This window comes from Eubalaena glacialis, chromosome X, assembly GCF_028564815.1.
Source record: "Eubalaena glacialis isolate mEubGla1 chromosome X, mEubGla1.1.hap2.+ XY, whole genome shotgun sequence".
Taxonomy (NCBI): domain Eukaryota; kingdom Metazoa; phylum Chordata; class Mammalia; order Artiodactyla; family Balaenidae; genus Eubalaena; species Eubalaena glacialis.
The window spans coordinates 21,467,026-21,485,095 of record NC_083736.1 but is presented as its reverse complement, the minus strand read 5'-3'; the positions used below and the strand labels follow the sequence as shown (position 1 = coordinate 21,485,095).

The window sequence follows — 18,070 nt, the reverse complement described above, 5'->3', positions numbered from 1 at the left end:
GGGTTTTTTTTAAGGCATAACCACTATATCATTATCTCACCTAAAAAATTAATGGCAATTCTTTAATATCATCAAATATCCAGTGTTCCAATTTCCAGTTATCTTATGTCATCATTTATTTATAGTTTGTTTGAACCCAAATCCAAATGTCTATATATTACAATATGTTGAGATGTTTTTTAAATACCTTTTAATCTCAAAGTCCCCCCCTCTATCTCTTTCCCTCTTCTTTTTTTTTCTTGAAGTTTATTTGTTGAAGAGATCAGGGATTTTTTTTTTTTTTTTTTTTTTGGTCCTGCAGAATTTCCCAGTCTGGAAATTGCTGACACACTACAATTTTTAAAAGTGAGCTTATTGCAAAATCAACTCCACAAATACTCTTCACAAATTTACTAAATGGCCTTTTTTCTCAGTAATTATATCGTCTTTCTTTACTTTTCTTTCCTCCCTGCTTCCTGAATTTATTTATCTTGATCACTTCTGAATCAATAACAAAAAATTTTGCAGAACTGCCATCTGCTTCCCCCTAGGGTTTATATCTTAAAACAAATTTTCCTCAATTGAATTCAAATTGAATAAGAGCTTTGAAACTAAGGATCCCTCATTAGACAGTTTGTTATTTCAAAGTATTTTCTATTTACCGTGCCTTATTTAGAATACAGTATAATCCTGTGAAGGCAATTCTCTTTGTTCAAAACGGTGTATAATTGGGAATAATTGCAATTCCCTATCTGACACAAAGTCTCTCGAGTTTTTTTTATTAGTGAAATTTAATTTATTAGAAACATTGTACCATCTGAATATGTTAATGTAATATTCCTTTCAATTTATGTTCTAAATTAACGAGGTTGTATTACATCAAGAAATAATCACAATTTTAAATCTAAGCCTTAAAGATCATTCAACAGAAGTGTGCATTGATTTCTTTTTTTAAAATTTATAACATCAATATAATACGTGCATCTAGTTTAAAAAGTTAGTAGGACTCTTAGGCTCGTAAAACAAACAAACCAACAAACAAACCAGCAATCCCTTTGCCTACCTGCCCCACCTCTGATTCTTGTTCCCTGTAGATACTCAGCACTTGACAATCAACTTTCCAAAATGTTGTTGACATCTCTAATCCACTGTCATTGCCTTTCTTGTTTCCTCTGCCCTTGGGGGATTATCCCTTTTTAATTCTTTCTCTGTAATTCTTGTGGTGTTAGACCGGAAGTGGAGATAAGTGTGTGTGTGTTCAGTTTGCCACGTTTAGTTTGTCGTTCGCCATATTTTCATTTTCTAGTTCCTTTGTTGAGAATCCAAAATGGTGTAAAAGTAAAAGTTGGCACCCAGCCCCTCTACCTCCCTATGTCTCCCTCTTATTGGAGGGGATGGCCCTTCGGCTGACTCAGCAAAAGTGTCATCCAGCAGTTCCTAGTGCAGTCTCCTGACTCCCGGGAAGCTCTGGTGAAGTGTGTCCCTCTTCCTCAAGAAATGGCACTTTCCAAGCACTGTATGCCACAGTGAGAGTGTCTGTTGTGGCCGATTTTGCTCTTGACCCTTCTCCCTAGGAATGACTGTAGTGTGGGTCACTCGCCTCCAACCCTGAGCACCCCGCCATGTAACTTTTGCTCCCTGACACTCCTCCCCTTGGGGCATGTACGCCCCGCCCCATGTCTTAGGATACCAAAGAGAATAGGGAGTGACCTTTGTGCAGTGTATGCTGGTAAATGTTTAACAGCTGGCCCTCCAGGGGGAAATAAGCCCTGATTTGAGCATTTGCCAATTTCTATGGTGTAAATACTCCTACCAAGGCTGATTTTACGCTGCCACGGTGACTTGGAAGAGGTGCACAGCTGTGTCTTTGCCTTTGGGAATAGGACTCAGGGGTCTTAGTTCAGGACTGCCAGACTTGAGGATGAAGTCATTTGTCCTTTTCATTGAGCTCCTCAGTCACTCCTACCTTGATATTCCCACTGGGCTGACTCTGTCAACCCTTTGGTTATGTCTGGTGTGTCTGAATCTGCCAGCTCAGCCACCTGAGACTCTACTCTGGATCAAGAAAACTCCCCAGTGCTCTGCGGCTAAAAATGTGTGTTCTGGGTCAATCTTAATTTTGTTATGTTTTTACTCTGCTTTGATGTCCTTAGAAGAACCTCTTGGTAAAGTTAATTTCGTGCACTAATATGAAACTGATGGTATGTAGATATTGTGTTTTCTCCAGGTAAACCTTATTACGGTGCTGTACTGATGGAAGGATCAGGTGACTGGGCTCCTTATTCTGCAGTTCTGTTGATGATGTTTTCTTTCTTCCACAGTTGACAGACCTGTCAGAGTATACGCAGATGGAATATTTGACCTCTTCCACTCAGGTCATGCAAGGGCACTTATGCAAGCAAAAACACTGTTTCCCAACAGCTACTTGTTGGTAGGAGGTAAGAAGTGCATTTTCTCTTCGTCTAGAAAACTCTTGTATAATGTGCTTCCTGAAAAGGACCCCTTTCAGACTTCCATCATTAACACCTCACATTGTTAATGCTCCCAGTTCAGCCTATATTGCATCACTTGTTCACTGCATGAAATTTAAAATGATATTTAAAAAACCATAGGGGAAATTACATCATCAGATTATAAACCATTGATTCCCAGAGAAAGACGAATAATATCACCAAGGGTTACTGCTTCATGTTCTCCATTTATGCCTTTCTTCTTGTGTTTGAGGCATGATCCAATTTCTGTTTCTGAAATTTCCTAGAGGGTTAGGAGAAAAGCAATATTATTCTGATTTCAAATCTTAGAGACCTGAGGGGATTCAGGATGATTAATGGTAAGTAAGGTCATTGTCTATTTCCTTGGTGTGACCCACAGTACTTAGGACAATGTTGAGCTGATGGTAGTGGCTTACAGCAGTCCCAATTAGTTGAATTTATGTGCCGTGTATTAAAGAAATAGAGATTTATATACCCAGGTAATCTTGGTTTACAGTGAGGGAACTGACTGATTTCATAAGCTTGTGGAGAGAGAAGGGCAGTTAGACATAAAATTTTCTTCTTCCAAAAGGCCTACAGATTTCAATTTGGGTAAAAGGGAAAGTTTCTGACCTGCAAGACCTGGGTCTCATCTCTGTAGCTTCTGGAAACAGCATTTCCTTTCACTATAATCATTTTTTGTGACATTACATGAACTAGACATCATCAACCCTTAGACCTCTACCGTGAGGGAAAAAGGTGATGGTAAGAGACTACATATCTGTTTTAAAAAATATTTTGTTATCTTCCACAAGTTTAAAACTACGTTTTGGATATTTGAGAGGAATCTTTTGCAGCTTTTGCCAAGCACGGCGACCGTGTGGTTACTGAATGGAGTTCTTTCCGGAAGGAAGAGGTGATACGAGGCAGTTCACTTCCCTTTATTTTGAGTGGAAAATCATTTCTTGCATGAGCACTGGCACCTGCAGTCTGGTCCTAAGCTGCCGGGGTCCTGGGGAGACCTCTGCAGTGGTTGGGCTTTGGTCATTTTGGCAACCCAAGTTTGGAGGTGGTTAGGTGTAGGCAACACTTAATGGGAACACTGCCCTGGCCCTGGGTTAGCACATCAAAAGTAAAGGCAAAGGAAAAATGTGACTTTCAGTACATTCATGTAAATTGGAGAAAGCAGTAAATTAATATCAGCAGCTGTCTAGGTCACTAGGCAACAGTGGTTTCTCTGATTTACTGAATGATTCCTTCACTTAACAACTATTTATCGAGCTCCTACTATGTGCCAGGCATTCTTCTGTACACTGAGAATGCAGCCATGATCGAAGCAGACTGTGTCCTCAAGAGAACTTAGAGTCTGAAGGGGAGGCAGACACTGCCCAGTAAACAATCCAGAGTAGGGGTTCTATGAAGAAATGTAAAATAGGGTAAGGGGAAAGAGTGGCTGGTGGGGCAAGGAGGGACATTTCAGATATGGAGGTCAGGGGAGGGCCCTCTGGAGTGTTGACACCTGTGCAGAGACTTGAATGAAGTGAAGGGCACACGAAAGCCAGAGCACAGAACCTTCCTTGTGCGGTGATTTTCCCACCAGCCTAGATGAGAATGTTGGGACAAGTGGAGAAAACATGGTAGCTACAACTAGATGCGTTATTTTGTTGACTTGTTATGTCTTAAGGAGGCTTTCTATAAAAGCACAGGTGATGTAGTACTCAGGGAAATGAATATGGACAGGAGTTCAGAGCCAAGAATTAAAGCAAAGGGGAAGGAGAACAACTCCCACAAGAAATCCTGAACTTCTTCGCAGCTATGGCAGAAGGAGCCACAGGGTCATTCCATAGCTTCAGATGTTAGAGCTGATACTGCTCCCCGCTGAAGAACCAGCTCCTCCTGCCCTGAGCTCTGAGATGTTTCAGAGGGTTGTTGCCTAAGCAGCATCGAGTAATGCAGTAAACGATGTCCTCTCTCTCTAGCAGATTTACAAAGAAATGTAGCTACCCCCCTTCAATGGCTATTACATGGATTCTCCGTGGAAGCCAAGGGCATGTTAAGCTACTAAGATAACCATGGAGACCATATCTTTTGGTAGGTGACAGGGACTAGAGTATAGATGGGAAATGAAGCAGTGATACATGAAGCTGTAAAAACGTGGTATGTAGCCTTCTGGAGACAGTGACAGAGTAAGAGTGAAAACCTACAAGCAATGTAAACAGTAATAAATAATTTCAGTATGTTATTTTCTCCACTGATATATTATTATTCTATTTAAGATAATTGGCAATACTATGAAATATTTTTAACCACCCTATTAATAAAATTCAGTATAGGGACTTTTCTGGTGGCACAGTGGTTAAGAATCCGCCTGCCAATGCAGGGGACACGGGTTCGAGCCCTGGTCCGGGAAGATCCCACATGCCGCGGAGCAACTAAGCCCGTGCACCACAGCTACTGAGCCTGAGCTCTAGAGCCCGCAAGCTACAACTACTGAGCCCATGTGGCACAACTACTGAAGCCCACACACCTAGATCCCATGCTTCACAACAAGAGAAGCCACCGCAATGAGAAGCCCACGCACTGCAACGAAGAGTAGCCCCCGCTCACCACAACTAGAGAAAGCCCGCGTGCAGCAGCGAAGACCCAATGCAGCCAAAAATAAATAAAATAAAATAAATTTATAAAAAAAATAAAATTCAGTGTAAGCCAGGCTTCCCTGGTGGCGCAGTGGTTAAGAATTTGCCTGCCAATGCAGGGGACACAGGTTTGAGCCCTGGCCCGGGAAGATCCCACATGCTGCGGAGCAACTAAGCCCGTGCGCCACAACTACTGAGCCTGCGCTCTAGAGCCTGCGAGCCACAACTACTGAAACCTGCATACCTAGAGCCCGTGCTCCGCAATAAGAGAAGCCACTGCAATGAGAAGCCCGCGCACCGCAATGAAGAGTAGCCCCCGCTTGCAGCAACCAGAGAAAGCCCGCGCACAGCAGCAAAGACCCAACACAGCCAAAAATAAAAATAAATAAAATAAATAAATTTAAAAAAAAATTCAGTGTAAGCCTATATTTCATGTGTCTCCACTAATTTAATTGTATTTGATTCCTAGTCTGTTAAACAGAATCTCCAACCTCCTGTGTGTAGGCAGATTTCTACAGGGGCATGGTAGCTCAAATCCCATGACAAAGAACAATCTTCCTTCGATGTATATAGTAGTTGCCTTCCTCTAAAATTCAGCATTTATCACAGCTGTTCCAGAAATACATTGCAGTTATATGTAAAACAAACTTAGGGGCTAGATTCAAATAATTTAAAATAATTATGCAGAGACATTCAGAAATCTTACAGGATGTTAGAAAATTCTCATGTGGGACTGCCCCACACATAGCAAGATGTTTAGGGACTTCCCTGGTGGTCCAGTGGCTAAGACTCCATGCTCCCAATGCAGGGGGCCTGGGTTCGATCCCTGGTCAGGGAACTAGATCCCACATGCCGCAACTAAAGACCCCCGCATGCCGCAACTAAAGACCCTGGCATGCTGCAACGAAGATCCTGCATGCTGCAACTAAGACCCGGTGCAGCCAAATAAATAAATAAATAAAATACTTTAAAAAAGATGTTTAACATTGTTGGCACCCTGCCCACTAAATGCCAATTGCTGCCTCCAATCATAGTGACAACTAAAGATGCCCTACAAATTTCCAAAAATGCTTCCTAGGGGATGCTGAAGCCTTTGTTGAAAACCGTTGTCTTAGACTAAGTGTCTTCACTCTTTGTTCCCCACAATCCCAAAAAGAATTTTGAAAAACTATACACCTTCTTACAGATTTTTAAGCTGACATCTAAAATTTTCCATCCTAAGTTTAAATAGTTGTAAAAGATGTAATTTCTGGAATACTGTAAATTTTAACATTTTCAAAAATTAATAAACTTTATTTTTAAGGGAAGTTTTACATTCACAGCAAAACTGAGCAGAAAGTACAAAGGTTCCCATTTATGCACTCACGCACAGCCTCCCCATTATCGACATCTGCCACCAGGGTAGTACATTTTTTACAGTCCATGAGCCTACATTGACACGTTATTATCACCCAAAGTCCATAGTTTAATACGTTAGAGTTCACTCTTGGTATTTTACATTCTTTGGGTTTGGACAAATATATTATGACATATATCCACCATTGGAGTATCGTACAGAACAGTTGCAGTGCCTTAAAAATCCTCTGTACTCTGCCTATTCATCTATCCCCCACCCAATCCCTGGTAACCACTGATCTTTTTACTGTCTCCATAGTTTTGCCTTTTCCAAAATGTCATGTAATTGGAATCATACAGTATGTATCTTTTTCAGATTGGCTTCTTTCACTTAGTAATACGTTTAAGGTTACCCCATGGCTTGTTGGCTCATTTCTTTTTAGCACTGGGTAATATTCCATTGTCTGGATGTGCCACAGTTTGTTTATCCTTTCACCTACTGAAGGACATCTTGGTTGCATTCAGGTTTTGGCAATTATGAATGAAGCTGCTATAAACATCTATGTGCAGGTTTTTGTATGGACATAAGTTTTCAGTTCAGTTTGGTAAATACCAAGGAGTGTGATTGCTAGATCATATGTTAAGAGTATGTTTAGCTTTGTTAGAAACTGCCAAACAGTCTTCCAAAGTAGCTGTACCATTTTGCATTCCCACCAGCAATGAATGAGAATTCCTGGTGCTCCAAATCCTCACCAGCATTTGGTGTTGTCAGTATTTTGTACTTTGGCCATTTTAATTGAGGTATAGTGGTATCTCATTGTTGTTTTATTTTGTAATTTCCTGATGACATGTGATGTAGAACATCTTTTCATATGCTTACTTAACATCTGTGTATCTTCTTTGGTGAGGTGTCTATTCAGATCTTTTTTGCATTTCTTAATCAGGTTGTTCATTTTCTTATTGTTGAGTTTTAAGAGTTCTTTGCATAGTTTGGATAATAGTCCTTTATCAGTTGTGTCTTTTTCAAATATTTTCTCCCACTCTGTGGTTTTTCTCATTCCATTGACATTGCCTTTTGCAGAGCAGAAATTTTTAATTTTAATGAAGTCCAGTTTATCAATTGTGTCTTTGATGGTTTGTGTGTTTGGTGTTGTATCTAAAAAGTCACTGCCATACCTAAGGTCATCTAGGTTTTCTCATATATTATCTTCTATGAGTTTTATGCTTTTGTGTTCTACATTTTGATCTATGATCCATTTTGAGCTAATTTTTGTGAAGAGTATAAGATCTGTATTTAGATTCCTTTTTTTGCATGTGGATGTCCAGTTGTTACAGCACCATTTGTTGAAAAGACTATCTTTGTTCATTGTATTACCTTTGCTCCTTTGTCAAAGATCAATTGACTGTATTTATGTGGGTCTATCTCTGGGCTATTTCATTCCATTGATCTATTTATCCATTTTTTTCACCAATACCACACCTTCTTGATTACTGTAGCTTCACAGTAAGTATTGAAGCTGAGTAGTGCCAGTCTTCCAACTTTGTTCTTTTCCTCCAATATTGATTTGGCTATTCTGGGTCTTTTCCCTCTCCAAATAAACTTTACTATCAGTTTATCATTAGCCACAAAATAACTTGTTGGTATTTTGGTTGGGATTGCATTGAATCTATAGATCAAGTTGGGAAGAAATGACATCTTGACACTATTGAGCCTTCCTATCCATGAACATGAAATACATTTCCACTTATTTTGTTCTTTGATATTTTGCATCAGGGTTTTGTAGTTTTTCTCACGTAGATCTTGTACACATTTTGTTAGATTTATACCTAAGTATTTTATTTGTTGGGGCGTGCTAATGTAAACAGTAATATGTTTTTCATTTCAAAGTCCACTTGTTCATTGCTGGCATATAGGAAAGTGATTGACTTTTGTATATTAATTAACCTTGTATTCTGCAATCTTGCTATAATTGCTTATTAGTTCTAGGAGGTTTTTTTGGTCAATTCTTTAAAATTTTCTACATAGATGATTATGTCATCTGTGAAGAAAAACAGTTTTATTTCTTCCTCCCCAATCTGTGTACATTTTTTTAAATTTATGTATTTATTTATGTTTGGCTGCGTTGGGTCTTCATTGCTGTGCACGGGCTTTCTCTAGCTGTGGCGAGTGGGGGCTACTCTTTGTTGCAGTGTGCAGGCTTCTCATTGCAGTGGCTTCTCTTGTTGCGGAGCACAGGCTCTAGGCACACAGGCTTCAGTAGTTGTGGCACGTGGGCTCAATAGTTGTGGTTCGTGGGCTTTAGAGCGCAGGCTCAGTAGTTGTGGCACCCAGGCTTAGTTGCTCTGCGGCATGTGGGATCTTCCCAGACCAGGGCTCGAACCCGTGTCCCCTGCATTGGCAGGCAGAATCTTAACCACTGCGCCACCAGGGAAGTCCTAATCTGTATACGTTTTATTTCCTTTTCTTGTCTTACTGCACTAGCTAGGACTTCCAGTACAATGTTGAAAAGCTATGGTGAGAGGTTAAATCCTTGCCTTATTTCTGATCTTAGTGGGAAAACTTCAATTTTCTCACCATTGAGTATGATGTTAGCTGTAGGGTTTTTGTAGATAGTCTTTATCAAGTTGAGGAAGTTCCCCTCTATTTCTAGTTTGCCGAGAGTTTTTATCATTAATGGGTATTGGATTTTATCAAATGCTTTTTCTACATCTATTAATATGATCGTGTGATTTTTCTTCTTTTGTCTGTTGATGTGATGGATGACATTAATTGATTTTATTCTATTTTTTTATTTTTAAAATTGAAGTATAGTTGATGTATAGTATTATATGTTACAGGTGTACAATATAGTGATTCACAATTTTTAAAGGTTATACTCCATTTATACTTATAAAATATTGGCTATATTCCCTGCATTGTAAATATATCCTCATAGCTTATTTATTTTATACATAATAGTTTGTATCTCTTAATCCCCTACCCCTTACTTGCCCCTCCCTCCTTCCTTCTCTCCATTGGTAACCACTAGTTTGTTTTCTATATCTGTGAGTCTGTTTACCTGGGATAAATCCCACTTGGTTATGGTGTATAATTCTTTTTATACATTGTTGGATTTGAGTTGTTAATATTTTGTTAAAGAGTTCTGCATCTATGTTAATGAGAGATAGTGGTCTCTAGTTTTCCTTTCTTATAAGGTGTTTGGTTGTGGTATTAGGGTAATGCTAGCCTCATAGAATGAGTTAGGAAACATTCCCTCTGCTTCTATCTTGTGGAAGAGATTGTAGAGAATTGGTATAGTTTCTTCCTTAAATGTTTGGTAGAATTCACCAGTGAACCTATCCAGGCCTGGTGGTTTCTCTTTTGGAAGGTTATTACATACTGATTGGATTTCTTTAATACATAGAGGCCTATTCAGATTGTCTCTTTCTTCTAGTGTGAATTTTGGCAGCTTCTGTCTTTCAAGGAATTGGTCACTTTCACCTATGTTATCACATTTGTGGGCATAGAGTTGCTCAAAATATTCCTTCCTTTTAATGTCCGTGAGATCTGTAGTAATGTCCTCTTTTTAATTTCTGATATTAGTCATTTGTATCTTTGTCTTTTTTTCTTTGTTAGCTCGGCTAGAGCCTTATCAATTTTATTGATCTTTTCAAAGAACCAGCTCTTGTTTTTGTTGACTTTCTCTATTCATTCCTGTTTTCAGCTTCATTGATTTCTGCTCTGATTTTTATTATTTATTTTCTTTTGCTTACTTTGGGTTGAATTTGCTCTTTTTTTCTAGTTTCCTAAGATGGAAGCTTAGATGATTGATTTTAGATTTTTCTTCTTTTCTAATATATATATTCAATGCTTTAAATCTCCTAAACACTTTTCATTGCATCCCACAAATTTTAGTAAGTTGTGTTTTCATTTTCATTTAGTTCAAAATAGTAAAAAATATTTCTTGATTTATTCTTTGACCCATGTGTTATATAGAAGTGTGCTGTTTAATCTCCAATTATTTTGGGACTTTCTAGCTATTTTTCTGTTGTTGATTCCTAGTTTAATTCCGCTGTGGTCTGAGACCAGACATTGTGTGACTTCTAGTCTTTTAAATTTGTTATGGTGTGTTTAATGGCCCGGAATGTGATCTATCTTGGTGAATGCTCCATGTGAACTTCAGAAGGATGTGTATTCTGCTGTGGTTGGATGAAGTCTGTAGATGTCGATTATATACAGTTGATTGCTAGTACTGTTGTGTGCACACCCACACACACCCACACACACATACAATTAAATATATTGTTGCTGTTATTATTTTGAATATACTGTTATCTGTTAGATCAATTAAGAATAAGAAAAATAAAAGTTTTGTTTTATCTTCAGTTATTCTCTAATGTTCTTCCTTTTTAAAATGTATATCTGAATTTCTGACCTATGTAATTTTCCTTCTTTCTGAAGAACTTTTAAAAACATTTCTTGCAAGGCGGGTCTACTAGAAACAATTCCCTCAATTTTTGTTTGTCTGAGTAAGTCTTTATTTCTCCTTCCCTTTTAAAGGATGATTTTGTAGGCTACAGAATTGTAGGTTGGTGGGGTTTTTCTCTCAACACTATAAATATTTCACTTCACTCAGTTTTTACTTATTTATTTATTTGGTTTCACCAGGTCTTAGCTGTGGCTCGTGGGCTCCTTAGTTGTGGCTTGCTGGCTCCTTAGTTGCAGCAGGTGGCCTCCTTAGTTGCACCTCATGGGCTTCTTAGTTGTGGCACACGAACTCTTAGTTGCGGCATGTGAACTCTTAGTTGTGGCATGCATGTGGGATCTAGCTCCCTGACCAGGGATCAAACCTGGGCCCCCTGCATTTGGAGCGTGGAGTCTTATCTACTGCGCCCTCACTCACGGAAGTCCCTTACTCACTTTTCAAAAATTTTTAATTTTATACTGGACTATAGTTTTGTTTTGTTTTGTTTTCATTTTTGTGATATTGAGCATCTTTTCATGTGCCTGTTGGCCATCTGTATTCAGGTTCTCAGCCCTTTCTTTTTATTGTACTTTTTCTTTTTTTTTTTTTAATTTTATTTTTTAAACAGCATGTTCTTATTAGTCATCAATTTTATACACATCAGTGTATACACGTAAATCCCAGTCGCCCAATTCATCACCCCTCCACCCCCACCCCCCCATGGCTTTCCCCCCTTGGTGTCCATATGTTTGTTTTCTACATGTGTATCTCAATTTCTGCCCTGCAAGCCGGTTCATCTGTACCATTCTTCTAGGTTCCACATATATGCGTTAATGTACGATATTTGTTTTTCTCTTTCTGACTTACTTCACTCTGTATGACAGTCTCTAGATCCATCCACGTCTCAACAATTGACCCAGTTTCGTTCCTTTCTATGGCTGAGTAATATTCCATTGTATATATGTACCACATCTTCTTTATCCATTCGTCTGTCGACGGGCATTTAGGTTGCTTCCATGACCTGGCTATTGTAAATAGTGCTGCAGTGAACATTGGGGTGCATGTGTCTTTTTGAATTACGGTTTTCTCTGGGTACATGCCCAGTAGTGGGATTGCTGAATCATATGGTAATTCTATTTTTAGTTTTTTAAGGAACCTCCATACTGTTCTCCATAGTGGCTGTATCAATTTACATTTGCACCAAGAGTGCAAGAGGGTTCCCTTTTCTCCACACCCTCTCCAGCACTTGTTGTTTGTAGATTTTCTGATGATGCCCATTCTAACTGGTGTGAGGTGATACCTCACTGTAGTTTTGATTTGCATTTCTCTAATAAGTAGTGTTGTTGAGTAGCTTTTCATGGGCTTCTTGGCCATCTGTATGTCTTCTTTGGAGAAGTGTCTATTTAGGTCTTCTGCCCATTTTTGGATTGGTTGTTTGTTTTTTTAATATTGAGCTGCATGAGCTGTTTATATATTTTGGAGATTAATCCTTTCTCCGTTGCTTCATTTGCAAATATTTTCTCCCATTGTGAGGGTTGTCTTTTGGTCTTGTTTATGGTTTCCTTTGCTGTGCAAAAGCTTTGAAGTTTCATTAGGTCCCATTTGTTTATTTTTGTTTTTATTTCCATTACTCTAGGAGGTGGATCAAAAAAGATCTTGCTGTCATTTACATCAAAGAGTGTTCTTCCTATGTTTTCCTCTGAGAGTTTTATAGTGTCCAGTCTTACATTTAGGTCTCGAATCCATTTCGAATTTATTTTGCTGTATGGTGTTAGGGAGTGTTCTAATTTCATTCTTTCACATGGAGCTGTCCAGTTTTCCCTGCACCACTTACTGAAGAGATTGTCTTTTCTCCATTGTATATCCTTGCCTCCTTTGTCATAGATTAGTTGACCATAGGTGCATGGGTTTATCTCTGGGCTTTCCATCTTGTTCCATTGATCTATGTTTCTGTTTTTGTGCCAGTACCATATTGTCTTGATTACTGTAGCTTTGTAGTATAGTCTGAAGTCAGGGAGTCTGATTCCTCCAGCTCCGTTTTTTTCCCTCAAGACTGCTTTGGCTATTCGGGGTCTTTTGTGTCTCCATACAAATTTTGAGATGATTTGTTCTAGGTCCATAAAAAATGCCATTGGTAATTTGATAGGGATTGCATTGAATCTGTAGATTGCTTTGGGTAGTAGAGTCATTTTCACAATGTTGATTCCTCCAATCCAAGAACATGGTATATCTCTCCATCTGTTGGTATTATCTTTAATTTCTTTCATCAGTGTCTTATAGTTTTCTGCATACAGGTCTTTTGTCTCCCTAGGTAGGTTTATTCCTAGGTATTTTATTCTTTTTGTTGCAATGGTAAATGGGAGTGTTTCCTTAATTTCTCTTTCAGATTTTTCATCATTAGTGTATAGGAATGCAAGAGATTTCTGTGCATTAATTTTGTATCCTGCAACTTTACCAAATTCATTGATTAGCTCTAGTAGTTTTCTGGTGGCATCTTTAGGATTCTCTATGTATAGTATCATGTCATCTGCAAACAGTGACAGTTTTACTTCTTCTTTTCCGATTTGGATTCCTTTTATTTCTTTTTCTTCTCCGATTGCCATGGCTAGGACTTCCAAAACTATGTTGAATAATAGTGGTGAGAGTGGACATCCTTGTCTTGTTCCTGATCTTAGAGGAAATGCTTTCAGTTTTTCACCATTGAGAATGATGTTTGCTGTGGGTTTGTCGTATATGGCCTTTATTATGTTGAGGTAGGTTCCCTGTATGCCCACTTTCTGGAAAGTTTTTATCATAAATGGGTTTTGAATTTTGTCAAAAGCTTTTTCTGCATCTATTGAGATGATCATATGGTTTTTATTCTTCAATTTGTTAATATGGTGTATCACATTGATTCATTTGCGTATGTTGAAGAATCCTTGCATACCTGGATAAATCCCACTTGATCATGGTGTATGATCCTTTTAATGTGTTGTTGGATTCTGTTTGCTAGTATTCTGGTGAGGATTTTTGCATCTATATCCATGAGCGATATTGGTCTATAATTTTCTTTTTCTGTAGTATCTTTGTCTGGTTTTGGTATCAGGGTGATGGTGGCCTCATAGAATGAGTTTGGGAGTGTTCCTTCCTCTGCAATTTTTTGGAAGAGTTTGAGAAGGATGGGTGTTAGCTCTTCTCTAAATGTTTGATAGAATTCACCTGTGAAGCCGTCTGGTCCTGGACTTTTGTTTGTTGGAAGATTTTTTTTTAAATAAATTTATTTATTTTTCCTTATTTATTTTTGGCTGTGTTGGGTCTTCGTTTCTGTGCGAGGGCTTTCTCTAGTTGCGGCGAGTGGGGGCCACTCTTCATCGCGGTGTGCGGGCCTCTCACTGTCGCGGCCTCTCTTGTTGCGGAGCACAGGCTCCAGACGCGCAGGCTCAGTAGTTGTGGCTCACGGGCCCAGTTGCCCCGTGGCATGTGGGATCTTCCCAGACCAGGGCTCGAACCCGTGTCCCCTGCATTGGCAGGCAGATTCTCAACCACTGCGCCACCAGGGAAGCCCTGTTGGAAGACTTTTAATCACAGTTTCAATTTCACTACTTGTGATTGGTCTGTTCATATTTTCTATTTCTTCCTGGTTCAGTCTTGGAAGTTTATACCTTTCTAAGAAGTTGTCCGTTTCTTCCAGGTTGTCCATTTTATTGGCATAGAGTTGCTTGTAGTAGTCTCTTAGGATTCTTTGTATTTCTGCGGTGTCTGTTGTAACTTCTCCTTTTTCATTTCTAATTTTATTGATTTGAGTCCTCTCCCTCTTTTTCTTGATGAGCCTGGCTAATGGTTTATCAATTTTGTTTATCTTCTCAAAGAACCAGCTTTTAGTTTTATTGATCTTTGCTATTATTATTTTGTTTCTATTTCATTTATTTCTGCTCTGATCTTTATGATTTCTTTCCTTCTGCTAACTTTGGGTTTTATTTGTTCTTCTTTCTCTAGTTCCTTTAGGTGTAAGGTTAGATTGTTTATTTGAGCTTTTTCTTGTTTCTTGAGGTAGGCTTGTATAGCTATAAACTTCCCTCTTAGAACTGCTTTTGCTGCATCCCATAGGTTTTGGATTGTCGTGTTTTCATTGTCATTTGTCTCTAGGTATTTTTTGATTTCCTCTTTGATTTCTTGAGTGATCTCTTGGTTATTTAGTAACGTATTGTTTAGCCTCCATGTGTTTGTGTTTTTTATGTGTTTTTCCCTGTAATTCATTTCTAATCTCATAGTGTTGTGGTCAGAAAAGATGCTTGATATGATTTCAATTTCCTTAAATTTACTGAGGCTTGATTTGTGACCCAAGATGTGATCTATCCTGGAGAATGTTCTGTGTGCACTTGAGAAGAAAGTGTAATGTGCTGTTTTTGGATGGAATGTCCTATAAATATCAATTAAATCTATCTGATCTATTGTGTCATTTAAAGCTTCTGTTTCCTTATTTATTTTCATTTTGGATGATCTTTCCATTGGTGTAAGTGAGGTGTTAAAGTCCCCCACTATTATTGTGTTACTGTCAATTTCCTCTTTTATAGCTGTTAGCAGTTGCCTTATGTATTGAGGTGCTCCTATGTTGGGTGCATATATATTTATAATTGTTATATCTTCTTCTTGGATTGATCCCTTGATCATTATGTAGTGTCCTTCTTTATCTCTTGTAATAGTCTTTATTTTAAAGTCTATTTTATCTGATATGAGTATTGCTACTCCAGCTTTCTTTTGATTTCCATTTGCATGGAATATTTTTTTCCAATCCCCTCACTTTCAGTCTGTATGTGTCCCTAGGTCTGAAGTGGGTCTCTTGTAGACAGCATATATATGGGTCTTGTTTTTGTATCCATTCAGCAAGCCTGTGTCTTTTGGTTGGACCATTTAATCCATTCACGTTTAAGGTAATTATCGATATGTATGTTCCTATGACCATTTTCTTAATTGTTTTGGGTTTGTTTTTGTAGGTCCTTTTCTTCTCTTGTGTTTCCCACTTAGAGAAGTTCCTTTAGCATTTGTTGTAGAGCTGGTTTGGTGGTGCTGAATTCTCTTAGCTTTTGCTTGTCTCTAAAGCTTTTGATTTCTCCATCAAGTCTGAGTGAGATCCTTGCTGGGTAGAGTAATCTTGGCTGTAAGTTCTTCCCTTTCATCACTTAAGTATATTATGCCACTCCCTTCTGGCTTGTAAAGTTTCTGCTGAGAAATCAGCTGTTAACCTTATGGCAGTTCCCTTGTATTTTTGTTTTTAATTAATTTATTTATTTTATTTATTTATTTTGGCTGTGTTGGGTCTGTGTTGCTGTGCGCAGGCTTTCTCTAATTGCGGCAAGCGGGGGCTACTCTTCATTGCAGCGCGCGGGCTTCTCATTGCGGTGGCTTCTCTTGCTGCAGAGCACGGGCTCTAGGCGCGTGGGCTTCAGTAGTTGCAGCATGTGGGCTCAGTAGTTGTGGCTCACGGGCTCTAGAGCACAGGCTCAGTAGTTGTGGTGCAGGAGCTTAGTTGCTCCGCAGCATGTGAGAACTTCCCGGACCAGGGATCGAACCCGTGTTCCCTGCACTTGCAGGCGGATTCTCAACCACTGCGCCACCAGGGGAGCCCTCCCTTGTATGTTATTTGTCATTTTTCCCTTGCTGCTTTCAATAATTTTTCTTTGTGTTTAATTTTTGCCAATTTGATTACCATGTGTCTTGGCGTGTTTCTCCTTGGGTTTATCCTGTATGGGACTCGCTGCGCTTCCTGGACTTGGATGGCTATCTCCTTTCCCGTGTTAGGGAAGTTTTTGACTATAATCTCTTCAGATATTTTCTCGGGTCCTTTCTCCCTCTCTTCTCCTTCTGGGACCCCTATAATGCGAATGTTGTTGCATTTCATGTTGTCCCAGAGGTCTCTTAGGCTGTCTTCATTTCTTTTCATTCTTTTTTCTTTATTCTGTTCCGCAGCAGTGAATTCCACCATTCTGTCTTCCAAGTCACTTATCCGTTCTTCTGCCTCAGTTATTTTGCTATTGATTCCTTCTAGTGTAGTTTTCATTTCAGTTATTGTATTGTTCATCTCTGTTTGTTTGTTCTTTAATTCTTCTAGGTCTTTGTTAATCATTTCTTGCATCTTCTCGATCTTTGCCTCCATTCTTTTTCCGAGGTCCTGGATCATCTTCACTATCATTATTCTGAATTCTTTTTCTGGAAGGTTGCCTATCTCCACTTTATTTAGTTGTTTTTCTGGGGTTTTATCTTGTTCCTTCATCTGGTACATAGCCCTGTGCCTTTTCATCTTGTCTATCTTTCTGTGAATGTGGTTTTTGTTCCACAGGCTGCAGGATTGTAGTTCTTCTTGCTTCTGCTCTCTGCCCTTTGGTGGATCTATATTGGAGTATAGTTGATTAACAGTGTTGTGTTAGTTTCAAGTGTACAACAAAATGATTCAGTTATACATATACATGTATCTATTCTTTTTCAAATATTTTTCCCATTTAGGTCATTACAGAATATTGAGCAGAGTTCCCTGTGCTGTATAGTAGGTTCCTGTTGGTTTTTTATTGTAAACATAGCAATGTGTACATATCAATATGAAAGTCCCAATCTGTCCCTCCCTGCAACCCTTTCCCCCAGTAACCATAAGTTCCTTCTCTAAGTCTGTGAGTCTGTTTCTGTTTTGTAAATAAGTTCATTTGTATCATTTTTTTAAGATTCCACATATAAGCAATATCATATGATATTTGTCTTTCTCTGTCTGACTTACTTCACTTAGTATGATAATCTCCAGGTCCATCCATGTTGCCACAAATGGCATTATTTCACTGTTTTTGATGGCTGAGTAATATTCCATTGTATACATGTACCACATTTTCTTTATCCATTCATCTGTCAGTGGACATTTAGGTTGCTTCTGCAATGAACATTGGGGTACATGTATCCTTTCAAACCATGTTTTTCTCTAGATATATGCCCAGGAGTGGGATTGCTGGATCATATGGTAGCTTTGTTTTTAGTTTCTTAAGGAACCTCCATACTGTTCTCCATAGTGACTGTACCAATTTACATTCCCACCAATAGTGTAGGAGGGTTCCCTTTTCTCCACCTCCTCTCCAGCATTTGTTATTTGTAGACTTTTTAGTGATGGCCATTCTCACTGGTGTGAGGTGATATGTCATTGTAGTTTTGATTTGCATTTCTCAAATAATTAGTGATGTTGAGCATC

The 18,070-nt window shown here is 38.8% G+C and overlaps 1 protein-coding gene across 1 annotated transcript in view; it reads left to right on the top strand.

Annotated features, from left to right (window-relative positions):
* PCYT1B (phosphate cytidylyltransferase 1B, choline) overlaps positions 1-18,070 on the top strand; it is a 142,375-nt gene that overhangs the window by 50,172 nt on the left and 74,133 nt on the right. Inside the window, exon 3 of the mRNA XM_061178834.1 lies at positions 2,301-2,417. Within this exon, the coding sequence (XP_061034817.1) occupies positions 2,301-2,417 (117 nt within the window). The remainder of the gene's footprint in view (positions 1-2,300; positions 2,418-18,070) is intronic.